Below are 23,538 nucleotides of genomic sequence, written 5' to 3'. Positions count from 1 at the left end.
CGCCCTATCTCAATTGTGATGATTTTTTTAATTCTTAGAAACTTAAGACACGTTTAAAATGGTAAATTCTTGTGGACAAATATGGATTTTGCAATTAAGCTCCGCCCCTTGATCTGACAACGAATGAAAAAATCATCACAATCGAGATAGGGTGGGTGGGCGGGCTTACATTTTGCATTTTTGGTTTAATATGTGTAGACTTCTTTTCAAAATATGAAACTTAAAACATATTTAAAATGGAAAATTTGTATAAGGAAATACCGATTTTGCAATTAGGCTCCGCCCCATAATTGCAAAATCCATATTTCCTTGGAACCATGTTTTAAGTTTCTTGTTGGGAAAAGATGGCTACGTATATTAAGAAAAAAGGCAAAATATAACCCCCGCCCACCCGCCATGTCTCAATTGTGATGATTTTTTTTTATTCGTCCTGAACTAGGGGGACGAAGCTTAATTGCCAAATACCTATTTCTTTACAAGAAATTAAAAACATTTTTTGAATATCTTGCTGAAGGCAAAATATATAAGGAGATTTTTTTATTCATAGAAACATAAAAGACGTTTAAAGTGATAAATGTTTGTAGGGAAATATGGATTTTGCAATTAGGCTCCACCCCTCGGTCTGGCAACGAATGAAAACTTCATTACTACATATTTAGATCCAGGTAGATATGGGTGGGGCCTAATCTTTGGCTTTAATTTTTTCTTAATATACATAGTATTCTTTAAACAACACGATACTCAAAAACATATTTTTAATTTATCGTAGAGAAATAAGGATTTTGCAGTTAAGCTCCGCCCTCTTGGCTTACGACGAATAAAAACAATCATCAGAATTGAGATGGGGTGGGTGGGCGGGGCTTATATTTTGCCTTTGTTTTTTCTTAACATACATAGCCATCTTTTCCCAACAAGAAACTTAAAATATGGTTAAAATGGTACACGTTTACAAGAAAATATGGTTTTTGCAATTATGGGGCGGAGCCTAATTGCAAAATGGATATTTCCTTATACAAATTTATCATTTAAAACATATTTTAAGTTTCATGTTGTGAAAAGAAGTCTACACATATTAAAACAAAAAAGCAAAATGTAAGCCCGCCCACCGGCCCTATGTCGATTGTGATGATTTTTTTAATGCGCCGTCAACCAGCTTAACTGCAAAATACTTATTTCTTTACAAGAAATTAAAAACATTTCTTTAGTACCATGTTGTTCAAAGAATATTATGTATATTAAGACAAAAAAACAAAATATGGAACCCGCCCACCCACCCCATCTCAATTGTGATGATTTTTTTATTCTTAGAAACGTAAAACAGGTTGAAAATGGTAAATTTTTGGTCTGCCAACGAATGAAAACTTCATTACTATTTAGATCAGGGCAGGTATGGGTGGGGCTTAATCTTTGGCTTAAATTATTTTCTTAATATACGCAGTATTTTTTTATTAACACGATACACAAAAACATGTCTCACATGGTAATTTCTTGTAGAAAAATAATAAGGATTTTGCAATTAATAAATTTCGCTCCTTTGGTTCTCGTTGATAAAAAAAATCATCACAATTGCGATTGGTCGGGTGGGCGGGGCTTATATTTTGCCTTTTTTTTTTCTTAATATGTGTAGACTTATTTCAGTACTAAGAAGAAACTTAAAACTTGTCTAAAATGGTATTTTTTATAGTAATCAACTTAAATCCTCCACTTTTCTTCTACAACCCCTTTAAATACGGCAAAAATTACACATCAAAGTTACCATCCACCGGAACAGCAACTCCAACGGGAACTTCAACGTCAACAGCAAGTTTATAAATCCCACTTAACAGTAATTTACTCAGCTTTAACATCTGCAATACATCATGTTTCGGAGACGTTGCCAAGAGCACATCTTACTTATAAAAGCTTTAAACAATTATTTTGCTTTCAGGAAGGCACACAATTGCAAGCTTGTTCTTCATTTGGAAAACAATAGTCTCCTCAAAAGATAACAGAAAACAGTTAGCTCCATTCTCGAGATGAAAGTTGTTTTTTCTTCCACTAAAAATGGAAGCGGTGCGATAAATTTTATTGAACATAAACGTGTGCTGTTTCAGCTTCTCTATTGTATAATCCATTTCACACACAAACCCTAGTTTTGAAATTGTGACCGTTCGGCTGAAATGCAACCTATTCGTGATGCGGAATGATGAAAGTACTGCGAGCTGGATTTTTTCCACAACATCTGTTTTTATGTATATTATATCGATAGTGTGCGGCGGTTTGAAAGGCGATTTTTTATTGTGCGATTGCAACGTAGCGTCAGTGAAAAATTTCTAAGAAATGGTTCCATAAAAGTGTCCGCATAAAATCTCGCGTCATTCAACTTTACGAGACCCACTCAAGAATTTTAAATATGGCACGATTAATTGCTCGAAATTTTCAAAATACGTAGTCGTAAATGTCGAGGACCATTCGTGTGTTAGACGTATAATTTTTCAAAATTTATAAGGCTGCATAGCGATGCATCATCAAAATTCTATGTAGGTGTAAGGCCGCGCATTCCGCGCGCATTCCTCTGCTAATTTTAAAGCGTAGAATCCATTAGAAAAAAAAATCGTCTTTTATTCCGTCTGACTTTGCAAAAAACACACGATAATTAAATTATTCGCACGTAATTGTAAATTCAAGCGTGAAATTCTCAGTCCAAACACAGACATCGATACAATCAGCGATTAAGTTTTTGCTAGACGCGTTACAGACACGACACACCTACTCATTACCAATTCATCGCGGGACATTGAGTACTATTACAACAACATCGATAACATCTATATTGTAAATCAATTAAATATTCCCAAACCTTGCAGCGGTCGCTGCAGGACGAACCGTACAAATTTATGCATAATGTTTTTTAAATACAAATCATTAAGAACCGCTGCTCCAATTCGCCCGAAACCAGTTTGCTCGATCGAAGTTACCAAATAAATTTAACGAGTTGTTCTTTTGACATTTAGCAAATTGGTCCAAAAGTTAATTAGCTTCGTTGTGTGAGTCAAGGGTTGTTCCCGGACTTTTTTGCATCCCTCCTCTCCTTAATCTTTAGCGAGCTTTATTCGTGTTTTACTATTATTATTATCGTGATTGAACCAAGTGGTGTATAAATAACTCGCCGGATTTTTGGACCCCGGAACACGGTCCCCGCTCCGGGTAAACGCCGAAACATTTCGCAAATACTGCCAAACAAAAATAGACTCCTTTTAGGCCATCTTTTTGTTTGAAAGCGCACCCAACCGCACTATTTTCCATACCGTTGAACTTGGAGTTGCCAGTTATGCGAATGCAAACGAGACCTTTCCCGAAAAGTTCAAGCTTTTAAGTTTGTCTCGTAAATATGCTTTAATAGTAACGCAAAACCACATCCTGTCGCCACCAGCGCTCCTCCCAAACTTACTTAATTATCGAGGGTGTAAATTACGCCACGAAATAATTTACTTCGCTTGTGCGCGTTTTTGCGCGGAAAAATTACCTTATTACGAAAATGATTTACAGTAATGCGGTTATAATTTGCCAGACGGTGGTAAAAAAATCATAATGTGGAGCAAATGACTCATGTAACTTTATTACGTGTTACCTTAGGCTGAATAATTTAGAGAATCTGACGTATGCGACCTTGGTTTTAGTATAGTCGTTTTTTCTGAAAGGCGGCATGGATAAGTCGGTCCGTTTTTGGGACAAGCGGCAATTAATTATCGCGTTAGGACCGAGTGCCTCCAGGACTGGATTACCGAGATGGACTTTTCCAGCCCCGCCACTCTGTAAATGTAAACGAATTTCAAATACCGTCGTTAGGTAGTCAAATCGACCGAACACAACGACGAAGTCTCCTCAAACGCTTAAAATATTCTGCCGGGTGTTGATTCTCAATAAAAGCCGAGTTTAAATGAAAAAATTTTATTTAAATTTGGCTGCACGAAATGTGTGGAGGCGCCCCAAGTTCTAATTACAACAGTAACTTCGGAGATAATTAATTCACAACGCTGCGAATTTTCGGAGCAATCAGGGTAATTATTGTCTAAGAGTAATTTATTTGCGGCACGATTTTATTTCCGTTTCCTTATGTAAGAAAGTCAGATATGTTTTAGTGCGCTTCAAAACAATAACGAACTCGGGCGACACTGGAATAGAAAGTAGGCCTAAAGTGGCTGCAGAATCTTAATGGGTGCTAATCCAGCTTGTCACAATCTCAAAGAGATATAAAAGGTTAATTAAAATGTGCTTTTGTAAGTGGAAAGATTGCTAAAAAGGTTATTAAGATCATTTCGATATTAATTTATATAATCGGAGAAATGTGACATTTCGCAATATCGCACGCCATTTTTATTATTAAGTCATTCATTTTAAGCACGCTCTGCTAAACATAAGTGCAAGCGTGCGTCTCTGGGCTCTAGATGCAACTGACATGAACAGCCGCACTAACGCAATCCCGCTGTTCCTGTTGCATCAGAGAACATAGAGATGCGTCATAGTTTAAAATAAATGACGGTTGAGGACTCCTCGACTCATGTTGGCAACAGTGTTTGTTTCTAACTAGGAATTAAATTAATTACAATAGAAAAAATGTCATAATATTTTGTCACACGAAATCAGTTCGTCGTCTGAGAACTTGTTTGATCTACAGACTAGAGCGCACTCAAGCCAATGTCGACTCTAAGCGTTCGGAAACCATTTGATTTATAAGCCATGATCCGCGATCTGATACACATCCTAACCGGTTTCGACCATAATTTCTGCTGTTTCAACTTTCGAATTCTCAGTATTTCGAAATTTTAGTTTGGGGACTTTTCAGTTTACTTCTATTTATTTTTCGATTTTTGGATTTTACAATTTCTTAATTTTTCGATTTCTCGGTTTTCAGTTTTTCTCTTCAATTTTACGATTTTTAAATATTTCGATTTTTCAATTTTTGACTTTTATAAACTCTTTATTTGTCGATGTGTCCATTTTTTTACTTTTTGGATTTTCAATTTTTCGTTAAACTTTAAATTTTTCAATTTTTCGACTGTTATAAATTTCGATTTCTCGATTTTTCAACTTTTCGATGTTTTAATTTTTCAATTTATAAAATTCTAGAATTTCCGATTTCGCGAGTTTTCAATTTTCCAAATTTTTAAATTTTCGATTTTTCCAATGTTTTCTCGTTTAAAATTTTTCGATTTTTCAATTTTATTGATTTCTCGATTTATGAAATTCAGATATTTCGATGTTTCAATTGTTCAGTTTCTCGGTTCATGCATTTTTCAATTTTTAACTTTTCTTCGCGGCTTTCCACTCCCCGATTTCTTGATCCACTGAATTATTCAATTTTTAAAATTCTAGGTTTTCCGATTTCCCGAGTTTTCAATTTTTTTTTTAATTATTCGATTTTTCAATTTTTTGATTCCTCGATCCTCTGATTTTTCGATTTCTCGATGTCTTAGTTTTTGAATTTGTCGGTGTTTCAATCTTTGGATCTCTCGGTTTTTCGATTTTTTACTTTTGGGCTTTTCAGTTTTTCGATTTTCCAATTTTTCGATGTTTCGATTTTTCAGTTATCCGATTTTTCGATATTTTAAATTCTGTAGTTTCGATTTCTCGATTTGTCGATTTTTCAGTTTTTCGATTTTTTTTTTTTAGATTTTCGAATTTTTATTTTACGATATTTTAACTGTTCGATGTTTCAAATTTTAGATTTTTCGATTTTTTTGTTTTTTTTTAGTTATTCAGTATTTCTATTTTTCAATTTTTCAAATTTTGACGTTGCTAAATTTTCAATTTTGCGATTTCTCAATTAATCTATTTTTGATTTCCAGTTCTCAATTCTTGGATTTTTCGATTTTTCGACTTTGCTTTTTTGGTTTTTCGATTTCTCAATTTTCCAATTTTTTAATTTCTCAATTTTTGTATATTTCTTTCAGTTTTGGGATTTTCCAATATTTTAATTTTCAACTTTTCGATATTTTAATTTTTCAATTTTTAAAATTCTAGATTTTTCAATTTCTCGACTGTCGGGTTCTTCTATAATTTAATTTTTCAATTTTCGGAATTTCTGAATTGCCGATTTTTCAATTTTGGGCCTATTTCGGTTTTCGCAATTTTTCGATTTTTCGACTTCTCAACCTTATGATTTTTAGATTTTTCCATGCCTCAGTTTTTGAATTTTTCGATGTTTCGATTTTTCAGTTCTTCAATATTACTATATTTTTAAAATTTTGACGTTTCGATCTTTCAGTTCTTCAGTTCTTCAATTTTTCATGTTTTTGATTTTTCAATTTTTCGATATTTTAAGCTTGCGATTTTTCGACTTTTCGATTTCTCAATTTTTCAATGTTTTAATTTCCCAATTGTTGGAAACTTCGTTCAATTTTGTGATTTTTCGATTCTTTAATTTCTCTTCTATTTTTTAATTTTTCGATATTCCAGTTTTGGGATTTTTTAATATTTTGAATTTCGATTTTTCGATTTCTCGACTTTTTACATTTTGGATTTTAAAAATTCCATATCTCATTTTGGCGATTTTGGACAACAGATTGGAATTTCCAAAGAGAAATGAAGTCGGAAAAGACTTCAGAGGATGGAAATCAACCAGATTAGATTTTCTGTTTTTCAATTGTCTTTTTTTCAAATTTTCGATTTTTCAATTTTTCAAATTTGACATTTGTGAACTGTCAATTTTTCGATTTTTCAATTAATCGATGTTTTGATTTTCCCATTTCTTCGCCTTCGAGTATTTCGATTTTCCTGTTCTTCAATTCTTTAATTTTTCGATTTTTCAGGTTTCTGATTTTTATTTTTTATTTTTTTTAAGGTTTCAATTTTTGGACTTCACATTTAGGATTTTTCTATTGCTCAATTTTTCGACTTTTTAGATTCTCAGTTTTTGGATGTTTCAGTTTTCGGATTTTTCAGGTTTTCCATTTTTCAGTTTTTCGATATTTCAGTTTTGGGATTTTTCAATATTTTGATTCTCCGACTTTTCGATTTTTGGCTTCTGGAGTTTTCGATGTGTCGATTTTTTTACTTTTTCGATTTTTCAATTTTTCGATTGCTTAATCTTTCGATTTTCCGACTTCCCGGTTTTAGATTTTCTGTTTTCAATTGTCCTTTTATATTTTTCGATTTTTCAATGTTTGATTTCCCGATTTAGTTTCCCATTTTTAGTTTTTCTTTCATTTTTCAGTTTTTCGATATTTCAGTTTTGGGATTTTTCAATGTTTCGATTCTTCGACTTTTCGATTTTTGACTCCTGGATTTTTCGATGTGTCGATTTTTTTACTCTTTCGTTTTTTCAATTTTTCAAATTCTGATATTGCCAAATTTTCAGTTTTCCGATTTCTCAATTAATCTATTTTTGATTGTCAGTTCTTCAATTCTCGGATTTTTCGACTTTGCTCTTTTGGTTTTTCGATTTCTCAATTTTCCAATTTTTTATTTTCCCAATTTTTGAATATTTCTTTCAGTTTTGGGATTTTCCAATATTTTGATTTTCTACTTTTCGATATTTTAATTTTCTCGAGTTTCGGGTTCTTCTATGATTTAATTTTTCAATTTTCCGAATTTTTTAATTTCCGATTTTTCAATTTTGGCCTATTTTGGTTTTCGCAATTTTTCGATTTTTCGACTTCTCGACTTTCAACTCCTCGATTTCTCGATCTTGTGATTTTTAGATTTTTCGATGTCTCATTTTTTGAATTTTTCGATTTTTCGATTTTTGTCTTTTTTCGATTTTTTAATTTTCGAGTTTCGTTTTCTTGGTTTGTTGATTTTTCAGTTTTAGATTTTCGAATTTTTATTTTTCAATGTTTTAAATTTTCGATTTTTCTATTTTTCAGTTCTTCAATATTTTTTAATTTTTAAAATTTTGACATTTCGATCTTTCAGTTCTTCAAGTTTTCAGGTTTTTGATTTTTCGACTTCGCTATTTTGACTTTTCGATTTCTCAATTTTTCAATGTTTTAATTTCCCAATTGTTGGAAACTTCGTTCAATTTTGTGATTTTTCAGTTTTTCGATTCTTCAATTACTCTTCTATTTTTTAATTTTTCGATATTTCAGTTTTGGGATTTTTTTATATTTCGAATTTCGATATTTCGATTTCTTCACTTTTTACTTTTTGGATTTTAAAAATTCCATAATTATCTCATTTTGGCGATTTTGGACAACAGATTGCAATTTCCAAACAGAAATGAAGTTGGAAAAGACTTCAGAGGATGGAAATCAACTAGATTAGATTTTCTGTTTTTCAATTGTCATTTTGTCAAATTTTCGATTTTTTACTTTTTCAAATTTGACATTCATAATCTGTCAATTTTTCGATTTTTCAATTAACCAATGTTTTGATTTTCCCATTTCTTGACTTCCGAGGCTTTCGATATTCCTGTTCCTGAATTCTTTAATTTTTCGATTTTTAAAATTTTTGATTTTTTATTTTTTAATTTTTTTTAAGTTGCAATTTTTCAACTTCACTTTTTGGATTTTTCTATTACTCAATTTTTGGACTTTTTAGCTTCTCAGTTTTTGGATATTTTAGTTTTCGGATTTTTCAGATTTTCCATTTTTCAGTTTTTCGATATTTCAGTTTTGCGATTTTTCAATATTTTGATTCTTCGACTTTTCGATTTTTGGCTTCTGGAGTTTTCGATTTTCTGTTTTTCAATTGTCATTTCGTCAAATTTTCGATTTTTTAATTTTTCAAATTTGACATTTATAGACTGTCAATTTTTCGATTTTTCAATTAATCGATGTTTTGATTTTCCCATTTCTTGACTTTCCAGGGTTTTGATACTCCTGTTCTTCAATTCTTTAAGTTTTCGATTTTTCAAATTTTTTTCAAAGTTTCAATTTTTCAACTTCACTTTTTGGATTTTTCTATTGCCTGAGTTTTCGACTTTTTAGATTCTCAGTTTTTGGATATTTCAGTTTTCGGATTTTTCAGGTTTTCCATTTTTCAGTTTTTCGATATTTCAGTTTTGGGATTTTTCAATATTTTGGTTCTTCGACTTTTCGAGTTTTGGCTTCTGGAGTTTTAGATTTTCTGTTTTTCAATTGTCATTTTGTCAAATTTTCGATTTTTTAATTTTTCAAATTTGACATTTATAAACTGTCAATTTTTCGATTTTTCAATTAATCGATGTTTTGATTTTACCATTTCTTCACTTTCGAGGCTTTCGATATTCCTGTTCTTCAATTCTTTAATTTTTCGATTTTTCAAATTTTTGATTTTTTTATTTTTTTAAAGTTTCAATTTTTCAACTTCACTTTTTGGATTTTTTTAATGCCGATTTTTCGACTTTTTAGCTTCTCAGTTTTTGGATATTTTAGTTTTCGGATTTATCAGGTTTTCCATTTTTCAGTTTTTCTATATTTCAGTTTTGAGATTTTTCAATATTTTGATTCTTCGACTTTTCGAGTTTTGGCTTCTGGAGTTTTACATTTTCTGTTTTTCAATTGTCATTTTGTCAAATTTTCGATTTTTTAATTTTTCAAATTTGACTTTTATAAACCCTCAATTTTTCGATTTTTCAATAAATCGATGTTTTGATTTTTCCCATTTTTTGATCTTCGAGTGTTTCGATTTTCCTGTTCTTCAATTCTTTAATTTTTTGATTTTTCAGGTTTTTGATTTTTCAATTTTTCGATTTTTTAAGATTCCTATTTTTCGACTTTTTTTTGATTTTTCGATTTTTCAGTTTTTAGATATTTTAGTTTTAGGATTTTTCAATATTTCAATTTTTCGGCTTTTCTATTTTTGACTTCTGGGTTTTTCGATGTGTCTACCTTTTTACTTTTTCGATTTTTCAATTTTTGGATTTTTAAATTTTAGATTTTTCAATCTTTTGATATTTTAATTTTTCAATATTTCTTAATCTTTCTATTTTTCGACTTCCTGGTTGTAGATGTTCTGTTTTTAAATTTTTCGATTTGTTAATTTTTCATTCCCGATTTATCGAGATGTGATTGTTCAGGTTTTCGATTTTTTCGTTTTTTGATTTTTCCGCTTTTCCAATTTTTCAACTTTTAACATTTTGCTTGTCAATTTTTCTATTTTTCGATTTTTCGACTTCATCACTTTCCGATTTCTCGTTCTTTGGGTCTTTCAATCTCTCAATTTTTCAATTTTTCGAATTTTTAAGTTTTTTGATTTCTCGATTTATCGAGATTTGGATTTTTCGATATTTTGATTGTCAATTTCTCAAATGGACTTTTCGACTCCACGATTTCTTGATCTTTTGATTTTTCGATTTCTCAGTTTTTCGATGTTTCGATTTTTCAGTTATCCGATTTTTTAGATTTGGGAGTTTCGATTTCTCTATGTTTCGTTATTCGGTTTTTACATTTTAGATTTTTAATTTTGCATTTTTTCAATATTTCAGTTTTGGGATTTTTCAACATTCCGATTTTTGACTTCTGGAGTTTTCGATGTGTCGATTTTTTTACTTTTTCGATTTTTTAATTTTTCGATTTCTTAATCTTTCGACGTTTCGACTTCCCCGTTTTAGATTTTCTGTTTTTCAATTGTCGTTTTTTCAATTTTTCGATTTTTAAATTTTAGATTTTTCAGTTTTTTGATATTTTAATTTTTCAATATTTAAAATTTTAGATTTTTCGATTTCTTGATTTTTCATTTCAGTTCTTCGATGTTTCAGTTTTTCAAGTTTTAGAGTTTTTCAAATGTTTTGATTTCTTAATCAATCGATTTTTCGACTTCCCGGTTTTAGATTTTCTGTTTCTCATTTGTCGTTTTTTCAAAATTTCGATTTTTCATTTTTTCAAATTTGACATTTATAAACTGTCAATTTTTCGATTTTTATATTGATCGATTGTTTTGATTTTCCCATTTCTTGACTTTCGAGAGTTTCGATATTCCTGTTCTTTAATTCTTTAATTTTTCGATTTTTCAGGTTTTTGATTTTTTATTTTTAAATTTTTTTAAGGTTGCAATTTTTCGACTTCACCTTTTGGATTCTTCTATTGCTCAATTTTTCGACTTTTTAGCTTCTCAGTTTTTGGATATTTCAGGTTTTCCATTTTTCACTTTTTCGATATTTCAGTTCTGGGATTTTTCAATATTTTGATTCTTCGACTTTTCGATTTTTGACTCCTGGATTTTTCAATGTGTCGATTTTTTTACTTTTTCGATTTTTCATTTTTTGGTTTTTAAATTTTGGATTTTTTAATTTTTAAAATTTTAGATTTTTCGATTTTTCGATTTTTCATTTCAGTTCTTCGATATTTCAATTTTTCAAGTTTTTAAAATTTTCCAATGTTTCGATTTCTTAATCTTTTGACTTTGCGACTTCCCGGTTTTGGATTTTCTGTTTTTCAATTGTCGTTTTTTCAAATTTTCGATTTTTCAATTTTTCAAATTTGACATTTATAAACTGTCAATTTTTCGATTTTTTAATTAATCGATGTTTTGATTTTCCCATTTCTTGACTTTCGAGAGTTTCGATATTCCTGTTATTCTATTTTTAAATTTTTCGAGTTTTCAGGTTTTTGATTTTTTATTTTTTAATTTTTCGACTTCACTTTTTAGATTTTTCTATTACCCAATTTTTCGACTTTTTAGCTTCTCAGTTTTTGGACATTTCAATTTTCGGATTTTTCAAGTTTTCTATTTTTCAGTTTTTCTTTCATTTTTCAGTTTTTCGATATTTCAGTTTTGGTATTTTTCAATATTTCGATTCTTCGACTTTTCGATTTTTGACTCCTGGATTTTTCGATGTGTAGTTTTTTTTACTTTTTCGATTTCTCGATTTTTCATTTTAGTTCTTCCATGTTTCAGTTTTTCAGGTTTTCGAATTTTTCAAATGTTTTGATTTCTTAATCAATCGATTTTTCGACTTCCTGGTTTTAGATTTTCTGTTTTTCAATTGTCGTTTTTTCAAATTTTCGATTTTTCAATTTTTCAAATTTGACATTTATAAACTGGCAATTTTTCGATCTTTCAATTCTTTAATTTTTTTATTTTTCAGGTTTTTGATTTTTCAATTTTTCGATTTTTTAAGGTTTCTATTTTTCGACTTCACTTTTTTCATTTTTCGATTTTTCAGTTTTTAGATATTTCAGTTTTAGGATTTTTCAATATTTCAATTCTTCGGCTTTTCTGTTTTTGACTTCTGGGTTTTTCGATGTGTCTGCTTTTTTACTTTTTCGATTTTTCAATTTTTGATTTCTATAAACTCTTTATTTGTTGATTTTTCAATTAATTGATTTTTCAGGTTTTTTGGTTTTTCAATTTTTCTATTTTTTCAGATTTCGATTTTTCAATTTTATAATTTCTCAGGTTTGGACATTTCAGTTTTGGGGTTTTTCAGTTTACTTGTTATTCAATTTTTCGATCTTACGATTTTGCAGGTTTTTGATTTTTTAATTTTTCGATTTTTTTTAAGGTTTCGAAATTTCGACTTCACTTTTTTGATTTTTCAATTTCTCAATTTTCCGATTCTTAAGATTCTCAGTTTTTGGATATTTCAGTTTTGGGATGTTTCAGTTTTTCGATATTTCAGTTTTTTTTTGTTTTCTTCAACTTTTCCATTTTTGACTTCTGGATTTTTCGATGTGTCGGCTTTTTACTTTTTGCGATTTTTAAATTTTAGATTTCTCAATTTTTTGGTATTTTAAGTTTTCAATGGTTAAAATTTTAGATTTTTCTATTTCTCGATTTTTCATTTCAGCTCTTCCATATTTCAGTTTTTCAAATGTTTCGATTTCTTAATCTTTCTATTTTTCGACTTCCCGGTTTTAGATTTTCTATTTTTCAATTTTTCGATTTGTTAATTTTTCAATCCCGATTTATCGACATGTGATTGTTCAGGTTTTCGATTTATCATTTTTTCAATTTTTTATTTTGGCCTATTTCGGTTTCTCAATTTTTCCAGTTTTCCATTTTTTCGTTTCTTGATTTTTCCGCTTTTCCAATTTTTCAACTTGTAACTTTTTGTTTGTCGATTTATCTATTTTTCGATTTTTCGACTTCATCACTTTTCGATTTCTCGTTCTTTGGATCTTTCAATCTCTCAATTTTTCAATTTTTCGAATTTTTAAGTTTTTTGATTTTTCGATTTTGATTGTCAATTTCTCAGTTTATAAATTGTTCAATTTTTAACTTTTCGATGTTTCGATTTTTTAAGGTTTCGATTTTTCGATTATTAGATTTCTCGATTTTTCGAATTTTCGATTATTTTAATTGTTCTTTTTTTTTCTCACTGTTAATATCATACAGTGTATCGAAAACAACCACAAAAATTGTCACTAAAAACATTAAAAAAAAATTCATACAAAATAGAACACAGTGTTTCCAAAACATTTTCCCGAAAAAAATCCATTGGGTTATTACGATTTCAACAATATTCTTAGTTTAAGACGTTTTGCTAGTATAAAACACAAATAAAGAATATTCACTTAGTCGTTATAAAAACCGACCAAACAACTATTTCCCGCAGAAATTATAGTCTAAGTAATCTAAATATAGTCAACCAAATCGCTTCTGAACGCTTAGAGTCGACATTGGCCTGAGCGCGCTCTGGTCTGTAGATCAGACAAGTTCTCAGGCGACGAGTTGTAGTGAAACAATGTCAATAAGGGTGGTTTTGAAAAATCAGCCTGTATGTCGCATCTATATTAATCTATGGCTGCATCTGTAACGCTACCGTCACTATCGATTGTTTGGCCAAAGGCCACTACAACGCAATTATAATTCGCCACAACAACTAACTTACGAGTGACTCCTTTTTCCAAATCTTCGTAATATCCACACAGGGCTAATTGCTGGAGGACCGAGTTCGGGAGTTTGCACAGTTGTTCAACTCGGCGAAGACGTGCCGATATCAACTCCACATCTTTCACATTGCGATCACATGGTCTGGAAACAAAAACGGAAATTAGTTACCCCAAGCACGAAAATTGTAATTAGCGAGAGAGAAATCGAGAACAGACAAACTCGGTGTGCCTTTTTCGATGTCAAATTTGATCCCTCGAGACCGCCAGGACAAAACTCCGTCTGAAAAAGCCGTGCGTCATCATTAATATTCGCTCGAGTGGTCGAATTATAAAATCCATATTGACCTTTGTGACACGCAGCAACCTTCAGTTGGTTGATCGGTTGGCTGGATGGCTTAAAAGAGGAATCAGCCGTGCAGATTATTCGAACAGCGATACTGTTGCCACTTTCATATCAAACGATCCATTTTTTAGAAGCGCGATGTCTACAGTGTCAGGTTTGTCTAAAAATTTAGACGATGTTCGATGATTTGTGTTGGTGTGGAGAAACTGGGGCGGAAAGGCCGCCGGTTTTGCGGGTAGAACGTGGAAAAAGGTGGACGGAGTGAGGGCTAATTAGGCACTCTTTAGGGGTAACAGATGGAAGCGAAGTCGTTTATTATTATTTATGGAGGGAAGTTTCTAAAGTCGTTAGAATTTTAAGATGGGACACCCAATATATGGAAATGTGTATGAGTGGGTTATATAAATGGGCGATTTAGCAGCTTGGGGCTAATTATTTATTGCAATTATGAAACTGACAGTGTGAGATTAAGCCAAACAAAGCTTGGCTTTTGGAATATTTAATCTTTTGAAATTATTCAACGATTCGGCGAAAAACGAATCTCAAGTGGGCGCTGATAAATATTTATTCAAAAATAAACGATATTTAGCCGTAAACTGACAAATGGTGCAATCTGTTCAATTTTTCTGAAAGCCGAAATTGTGGATTGTACGAATGCTCTAATGATCCAAAGTGTGAAACGTCAAATTTTCAGTTGCATAATAATCATAAATTAAGAAACAATCAAAGGTCAGAATACGGAAATTTCAATACGACAATGGCAATCGTGGAAATTTTCGAAATAATCAAATGAGAAATCCGTCGACACACTTTCAAAAGCGATCAAATAATTTAGAGGTCATGGTAACTGCAAAGGTAACAATATGAATCAAGAGAGAAATTTTAAACCCGACAGTGCAACAGTTTTATGAGTTAAAATTTTTATCGGATACAGGAGCTTCGATTAGTGTAATTTTTGCAAATTCGGAATTAGAGAGTACGAAAAATTGTTACAACAAATTGTTTATGTTTTTGGATTCAGTTCATCGAAATCTAACTTCGCGAAAATCTAATTTTTTCCATACGCCCTTTGAAATTTTTGACATTTTTGCGAGCACGTCTAAAACTTGGTAAAAGAGATTTTTGGTTGATTTCCATCCTCTGGAGTTTCTTCCGAGTTCATTTTTCTTTGGAAATTCCAATCTGTTATCCAAAATTGCCAAAAATTTAAAAGTCGAGAAATCGAAAAGTCGAAATATTAAGAAATCCCAAAACTGAAATATCGAAAAATTAAAAAATAGAAGAGAAATTGAAGAATCGAAAAACTGAAAAATCACAAAATTGAACGAAATTTCCAAAAATTGGGAAATTAAAACATTGAAAAATTGAGAACTCGAAAAGTCAAAGCAGCGAAGTCGCAAACTTAAAAAATCGAAAAATTGAAAAATCAAAAATCTGAAAAATTGAACTGAAAAACTGGATGATCGAAACGTCAAAATTTTAAAAATTAAAAAATATTGAAGAACTGAAAAATCGAAAAATCGAAAATTTAAAACATTGAAAAATGGCAAAATTGAAAAATGGAGAAATCGAAAAATAAAAATTCGAAAATCTAAAACTGAAAAATCAACAAATCAAGAAAACGAAACTCGAAAATTAAAAAATCGGATAATTCAAAAATCGAAAAATCGAAAAGCCGAAAAGGAAAAAATCGAAAAATCGAAACATCGAAAAATTCAAAAACTGAGACATCGAAAAATCTAAAAATCACAAGATCGAGAAATGGAGGAGGCGAAGGTTGAGAAGTCGAAAAATCGGAAATTTAAAACATCGAAAAATTAAAATATGGTAAAATTGAAAAATTGAGAAACCGAAACATCAAAAATCAAAAAAATAAAAATTCAAAAATCTAAAACTGAAAAATCAACAAATCAAGAAAACGAAACTCGAAAACTAAAAAATCGGATAATTCAAAAATCGAAAAATCGAAAAACCGAAAAGTAAAAAATCGAAAAAAAGACAAAAATCGAAAAATCGAAACGTCGAAAAATCTAAAAATCACGAGCTCGAGAAATCGAGGAGTCGAAGGTTGAGAAGTTGAAAAATCGAAAAATTGCGAAAACCGAAATAGGCCAAAATTGAAAAATCGAAAATTTAAAACATTGAAAAATTAAAATATGGTAAAATTGAAAAATGGAAAAGTCGAAACATCAAAAAATCAATTAAATAAAAATTCGAAAATCTAAAACTGAAAACTCAACAAATCAAAAAAACGAAACTCGAAAATTAAAAAATCGTATAATTCAAAAATCGAAAAATCGAAAAACTGAAAAGTAAAAAATCGAAAAGACAAAAATCGAAAAAATCGAAACATCGAAAAATCTAAAAATCACAAGCTCGAGAAATCCAGGAGTCGAAGGTGGAGAAGTCGGAAAATCGAAAAATTGCGAAAACCGAAATAGGCCAAAATTGAAAAATCGGAAATTTAAAACATTGAAAAATTAAAATATGGTAAAATTGAAAAATTGAGAAATCGAAACATCAAGAAATAAAAAAAATAAAATTTCGAAAATCTAAAACTGAAAAATCAACAAATCAAGAAAACGGAACTCGAAAATTAAAAAATCGGATAATTCAAAAATCGAAAAATCGAAAAGCAAAGATGTAAAAAGTCGAAAAAAGACAAAAATCGAAAAATCGAAACATCGAAAAATCTAAAAATCACAAGCTCGAGAAATCCAGGAGTCGAAGGTGGAGAAGTCGAAAAATCGAAAAATTGCGAAAACCGAAATAGGCCAAAATCGAAAAATCGGAAATTTAAAACATGGTAAAATTGAAAAATTGAGAAATCGAACCATCAAAAAATCAAAAAAATAAAAATTCGAAAATCTAAAACTGAAAAATCAACTATTCAAGAAAACGAAAATCGAAAATTAAAAAATCGGATAATTCAAAAATCGAAAAATCGAAAAGCCGAAAAGTAAAAAATCGAAAAGAAGACAAAAATCGAAAAATCGAAACATCGAAAAATTCAAAAACTGAGACATCGAAAAATCTGAAAATCACAAGCTCGAGAAATCCAGGAGTCGAAGGTTGAGAAGTCGAAAAATTGCGAAAACCGAAATAGGCCAAAATCTAAAAATTGAAAATTTAAAACACTGAAAAATTAAAATATGGTAAAATTGAAAAATTGAGAAATCAAAACATCAAAAAATCAAAAAAATCAAAATTCGAAAATCTAAAACTGAAAAATCAACAAATCAAGAAAACGAAACTCGAAAATTAAAAAATCGGATAATTCAAAAATCGAAAAATCGAAAAGCAGAGATGTAAAAAGTCGAAAAAAAGACAAAAATCGAAAAATCGAAACATCGAAAAATTCAAAAACTGAGACATCGAAAAATCTAAAAATCACAAGATCGAGAAATCGAGGAGTCGAAGGTTGAGAAGTAGAAAAATTGCGAAAACCGAAATAGGCCAAAATCTAAAAATTGAAAATTTAAAACACTGAAAAATTAAAATATGGTAAAATTGAAAAATTGAGAAATCAAAACATCAAAAAATCAAAAAAATAAAAATTCGAAAATCTAAAACTGAAAAATCAACAAATCAAGAAAACGAAACTCGAAAATTAAAAAATCGGATAATTCAAAAATCGAAAAATCGAAAAGCAGAGATGTAAAAAGTCGAAAAAAAGACAAAAATCGAAAAATCGAAACATCGAAAAATTCAAAAACTGAGACATCGAAAAATCTAAAAATCACAAGATCGAGAAATCGAGGAGTCGAAGGTTGAGAAGTAGAAAAATCGAGAAATTACGAAAACTGAAATAGGCCAAAATTGAAAAATCGGAAATTAAAAAATTAGGAAAATTGAAAAATTAAACTATAGAAGAACCCGAAACTCGAGAAATTGAAAAATCTAGAATTTTAAAAATTGAAAAATTAAAATATCGAAAAGTTGAAAATCAAAATATTGGAAAATCCCACAACTGAAAGAAATATCCAAAAATTGATAAATTAAAAAATTGGAAAATTGAGAAATCGAAAAACCAAAAAAGCAAAGTGGAAAAATTCAAGAATTGAAGAACTGAAAATCAAAATTGAGAAATTGAAAAATCTAAAATTTAAAACATTGAGCAATTAAAATATCGCTAAATTGAAGAATCGAGAAATTGAAAATCCCAAAAGTAAAAAATCGAAAAACCAAGATCCAAAATCGACACATCGAAAAATTAAAAAACTAATACATCGAGAAATCGAATAATCAGAGAATCGAGAAATCGAGGAGTGGAAACCCGAGAAGAAAAATTAAAGATTGAAAAAAATCCAAAAAGTAAAAAAAAGAGAAATCAAAAAATCCAGGAGTCCAAAAATTGAAAAGTCGATAAAATCGAAATTTTCAAAAATCCCAAAACTGAACGAAATGTCCAAAAACTTGAGAATTTAGAAAATTGGAAAAGGGGAAATCGAAAAACTAAAAAACCAAAGTCACAAATCGTAAGCTTAAAACATCGAAAAATTGAAAAACCAAAAAACCTGAAAAATCGAAAAATTGAAGAATTGGAAAAATCGAAACTTTAAGTTAAGTCGAGAAATGGTAAAATAAAACAATAGATTCATTGAGAAATCGGAAAACTGAAAATTCAGAAACGTCCAAATTTTAAAAAATAAAAAATATTGAAGAATTGACAAATCGAAAATTCGAAAAATCTAAAATTTAAAACATTGAAAAATAAAAAATGGTAAAATTGAAAAATGGTGAAATCGAAACACAAAAGAATCAAAAAAGTAAAAATTCTAAAATTCAAAACTGAAAAATCAACAAATTAAGAAAACGAAACTCAAAAATTTAAAAATCGGATAATTCAAAAATCGAAACATCGAAAAATCGAAAAGTCGAAAAGTGAAAAATCGAAAAATCGAAAAATCTAAAAATCACAAGGTCGAGAAATCGAGAAGTCGAAAGTTGAGAAGTCGAAAAATCGAAAAATTGCGAAAACCGAAATTGGCCAAAGTTGAAAAATCGGAAATTTAAAAATTCCGAAAATTGAAAAATTAAATTATAGAAGAACCCGTAACTCGAGAAATTGAAAAATCTAGAATTTTAAAAATTGAAAAATTAAAATATCGAAAAGTTGAAAATCAAAATATTGGAAAATCCCAAAACTTAAAGAAATATCCACAAATTGAGACATTAAAAAATCGGAAAATTGAGAAATCGAAAAACCAAATAAGCAAGGTCGAAAAATCCAAGAATTGAAGAACGGAAAATCAAAAATAGGTTAATAGAGAAATCGGAAAACTGAAAATTTAAAACAATGAGCAGTTAAAATATCGCAAAATTGAAAAATCGAGAAATTGAAAAGCCCAAAGGTAAAAAATTGGGAAATCTAGAAATCCAAAATCGAAACATCGAAAAATTCATAAACTGATACAAGAAATCGAAAAATCAAAGAATCGAAGAGTGGAAAGCCGAGAAGAAAAGTTAAAAATTGAAAAATGGTTGAATCGAGAAATTGAACAATTGAAAAATCGAAAAATTTTAAAAGAGAAAAATTGGAAAAATCGAAAATTAAAAAATTTAGAAAACTGAAAAATTGAAAACTCGCGAAATCGGAAAACCTAGAATTTTAAAAATTGAAAAATTAAAACACTGAAAAGTCGAAAAATTGAAAAATCTAAAGTTAACGAACAATTGAAAATCCAAAAAGTCAAAAATCGAGAAATAAAAAAATCCAGGACTCCAGAAATTGAAAAGTCGATAAAATCGAAATTTTCAAAAACCCCAAAACTGAACGAAATATCCGAAATCTTTAGAATTTAAAAAATTGGAAAAGGGGAAATCGAAAAACTAAAAAACCAAAGTCACAAATCGTAAGCTTAAAAATCGAAAAATTGAAAAATCAAAAAACCTGAAAAATCGAAAAATTGAAGAATTGAAAAAATCGAAACTTTAAGAAGTCGAGAAATGGGAAAATAAATTCAAAAAATAGATTCATTGAGAAATCGGAAAACTGAAAATTCAGAAACCTCAAAATTTTAAAAAATAAAAAATATTGAAGAATTGAAAATTCAAAAATTCGATAAATATAAAATTTAAAACATTGAAAAATTAAAATATGGTAAAATTGAAAAATGGAGAAATCGAAACATCAAAAAATCAACAAATCAAGAAAACAAAAAACAAATCGGAAATTTAAAAATTCCGAAAATTGAAAAATTAAATTATGGAAGAACCCAAAACTCGAGAAATTGAAAAACCTAGAATTTTAAAAATTGAGAACTTAAAATATCGAAAAGTTGAAAGATTGAGAAATCGAAATGTTTAACAGTCGTTTAAAAAACAAAAAACTGCAAATCCAAAAAATAAAAAATCGGAAAATCCAGAAGTCGTTAAGTCGAAAAATCCAAATATTGGAAAATCCCAAAACTGAAAGAAATATCCAAAAATTGAGAAATTAAGAAATTGGATAATTGAGAAATCGAAAAACCAAAAAACCAAAGTCGAAAAATCGATAAATCCAAGAATTGAACTCAAAATCAAAAATACATTGATCGGAACACTGAAAATTTGGCAACGTCAAAATTTGAAAAATAGAAATACTGAAGAATTAAAAAAAACGAGAAATCGAAAATTCTAAAATTTAAAACATAGAACAATTAAAATATCGTAAAATAAAAATTTGAAAATCTAAAATTTAAAAATCGAAAAATCAGAGGATCGAGAAATGAAAAAAATCGAAAATTTAAAAATTAAAAAATTAAAACATCGAAAAGTTGAAAAATTGAGAAATCGAAGTACAAACAGTCGAAAAATTGAAAAATCTAAAGTTTAACGAAAAGTTGAAAATCCAAAAACTCAAAAATCGAAAAATCAAAAAATCAAGGGCTCCAGAAATTGAAAAGTCGATAAAATCGAAATTTTCAAAAATCCCAAAACTGAAAGAAATATCCAAAAACTGGAGAATTAAAAAAATTGGAAAAGTGGAAAATCGAAAAATTGAAAAATTAAAAAGCCTGAAAAATCGAAAAATTGAAGAATTGAAAAATTGAGATATCTAGGGTTGAAAAATCCAAAAATCTCAATAGCGTTTTTATAAACCACAAGTTCAGGATAATGTAAGATGACATCATCAATTCCTGAGGGCATGAACGGATAAATTTTGACTAACGATTTAATATGCTTCCTATAACGAAAGTCGGCTAATAGATAAATCGCTTAGAGTCGATATTGGCCTGAGTGCGCTCTGGTCTGTAGATCAAACAAGTTCTCAGACGACGATCTATCTTCTAGAATTTTTTATGAATTTTTAGGCAAAAATCTCAATTTTTCCATATTTGATTTTTTTTTTAATTCTTTCATTCTCTATATATCTTCCTGAAAATTGGTCCATTTACTAACTCGAACCTCCTGAAAATGAATCCTATCTCAAAATTGACTGACCGAGCATCCTGAATTTTTTTAATTTTTTTTATGATGCCATCTATGGAAAAATGACATCGTCCGCTTCATCAGTCTCTCAGGCCCGAAAACCTAACATATCTGGCTCAAAAGATCATGTGTTCATACTAAAAAACCTCAAGGAATCGAATGGTACAAACTACAGGATGAAATCTAGTACCTTTTTTAAATGGTGAACCAATAAATGCAAAAAAATTTTTTTGAGATGCAATTAGAAACGCAATTTCTTGAAATCGAATTAATATTCAACAACTAATGGTATAAATGATTTCTAGATGCCAAAGTTATTCTAGAAACTCAATTTCAAGGAGATTAGACGAGTTTCATTTTTACATCTTATTTTTCAGCATATCTCGAAAATTTCAGAACACTCTCGGTTATTTACGCCCTCAGTTTTCTGAAAATATGTGTCTTTAGTAATTCGTTCCGAGTTTAGACTTCACTTACAGAATTTCCTGAAATTTTTCTTCTTTTTCTACTTCGCGAAAATCTCAATTTTCCATATTCCCATTGTAATTTTTAACATTTTCTCGAGCACATTCGAAAGATAATATTCCGGAAGTGGTTGTAATCAAGACAAAAATATGGCCCACAACATTTGAAAAACATCCAGATGAAGTAAGAAAATTAAATTGAAAACAAAATGATTCACAGTATTCATTCAGAAGTTCATTGTGCACGGACACACCTTTATTTTGCCACAAATGTGACGAAATTGGCCCCCACACGAGTGTTAAGCACACAACATGGGCCCGAAGCCGAACAAATCACCGCATGTACCTGAACAAATTGCTCCGATAACGCTCAAATATTGGACGAAATGAAAAGCATTCAACGAAAATAATCCGTATTTCGAACGAATTGAGATATTCAGAGCCCGCGGACATACGAAACGATCTGGTTTACTGTTTGTACTAATAAATTAACTATCTCAGCGGCCATCACTAAAAGCCATAATTATGTAGCTGTTAGGAAGTGTGTCGCAAGAGTCAAGGTGGCCAAGCTACCACAAGAACGAAAGGGAAAATTGGTGCATATCACACTAATGTCAAATGTGTTTATATTTTCAGTTTTACTTTCAAAGTCGTCCGTCTAATATATTTGTTAATCAAAAAAGCGACACCCTGTGCGTGATCTGGCACGATCCATCACCGCTGTACCATAAATTCGGGTTTTAATCTTAACCGTCGGGGAAAACATTGGAAAACCGCACCTCTTCCACAAGACGATTTAGAAAGAAAACGCTGCCATTAATTTAGCGGAGTTGTTCGAATTTATCTTTCGGAATCACGAGCCATCGAAACAAAATTCTTGCAAAAATTAACTTTCTCACGGTCCGTCACCAACAATCACGACTGATAACTAGCTCGGGATAAAATCTCCTGGATAGCGTAATTTTAACATCACCACACGTCAGACCCATATCAGTCGCACGACGTCGGTCTTCGGTAAAGTAATAATCATTATGTTTAGCCACTCGGGGCATTTTCGTGCTTTTTTCGTGTTAATTTTGAATTTTCACGTACAACTCTAACCGCAAATTAGCAATTTCGCGATGCACTAATTGCAGAATCTCCAACTAATTTCTCTTCTTTCATACGCGACTAAATCCACCCCCCGCCGTAAATTTAATTGATTGTACAATCGCACGCAAATGTTTTGAGCCTATGGGCGGATCATTTTTGCCTGTCGTCACCGAAGGAGGCGGTCCAAATCGTCCAAGGGCAGAATTTGTAGGTAGGCTCAAACTACAACGAAATTTACGTGTTGACCAAATTCTTACCCTAAATTAGTTTTAATTTTATAAATACTTACTATGAATTAGTTTTAATTTTATAAATACCCTATCTAAAATGTTCAGAATATGATGAGTCTATACTTTTTGATTTACCATTCCATTAATATTTTTTGGATTTGTTTATACATACAGGGTGACTCAAAAAAAAATAATGACTGAGTCAATTTATTTTATTGAAGAAATCAAGAATTGCAAAACTGAATACATAGAAATCTTGT

The 23,538-nt window shown here is 30.0% G+C and overlaps 1 protein-coding gene across 1 annotated transcript in view; it reads right to left on the bottom strand.

The window, feature by feature from the left end:
- Positions 1-23,538, bottom strand: part of Epac (Exchange protein directly activated by cAMP) — a 226,735-nt gene that overhangs the window by 147,832 nt on the left and 55,365 nt on the right. The window contains exon 2 of the mRNA XM_064065349.1: positions 13,736-13,878. Within this exon, the coding sequence (XP_063921419.1) occupies positions 13,736-13,878 (143 nt within the window). The remainder of the gene's footprint in view (positions 1-13,735; positions 13,879-23,538) is intronic.

The sequence above is a fragment of the Zophobas morio genome, unplaced genomic scaffold, assembly GCF_036711695.1.
Source record: "Zophobas morio isolate AGI-343-1 ecotype UQ-CSIRO unplaced genomic scaffold, CSIRO_AGI_Zmor_V1 ptg000026l, whole genome shotgun sequence".
Classification (NCBI taxonomy): Eukaryota; Metazoa; Arthropoda; class Insecta; order Coleoptera; family Tenebrionidae; genus Zophobas; species Zophobas morio.
This window is presented reverse-complemented; position numbering and strand designations above follow the sequence as displayed.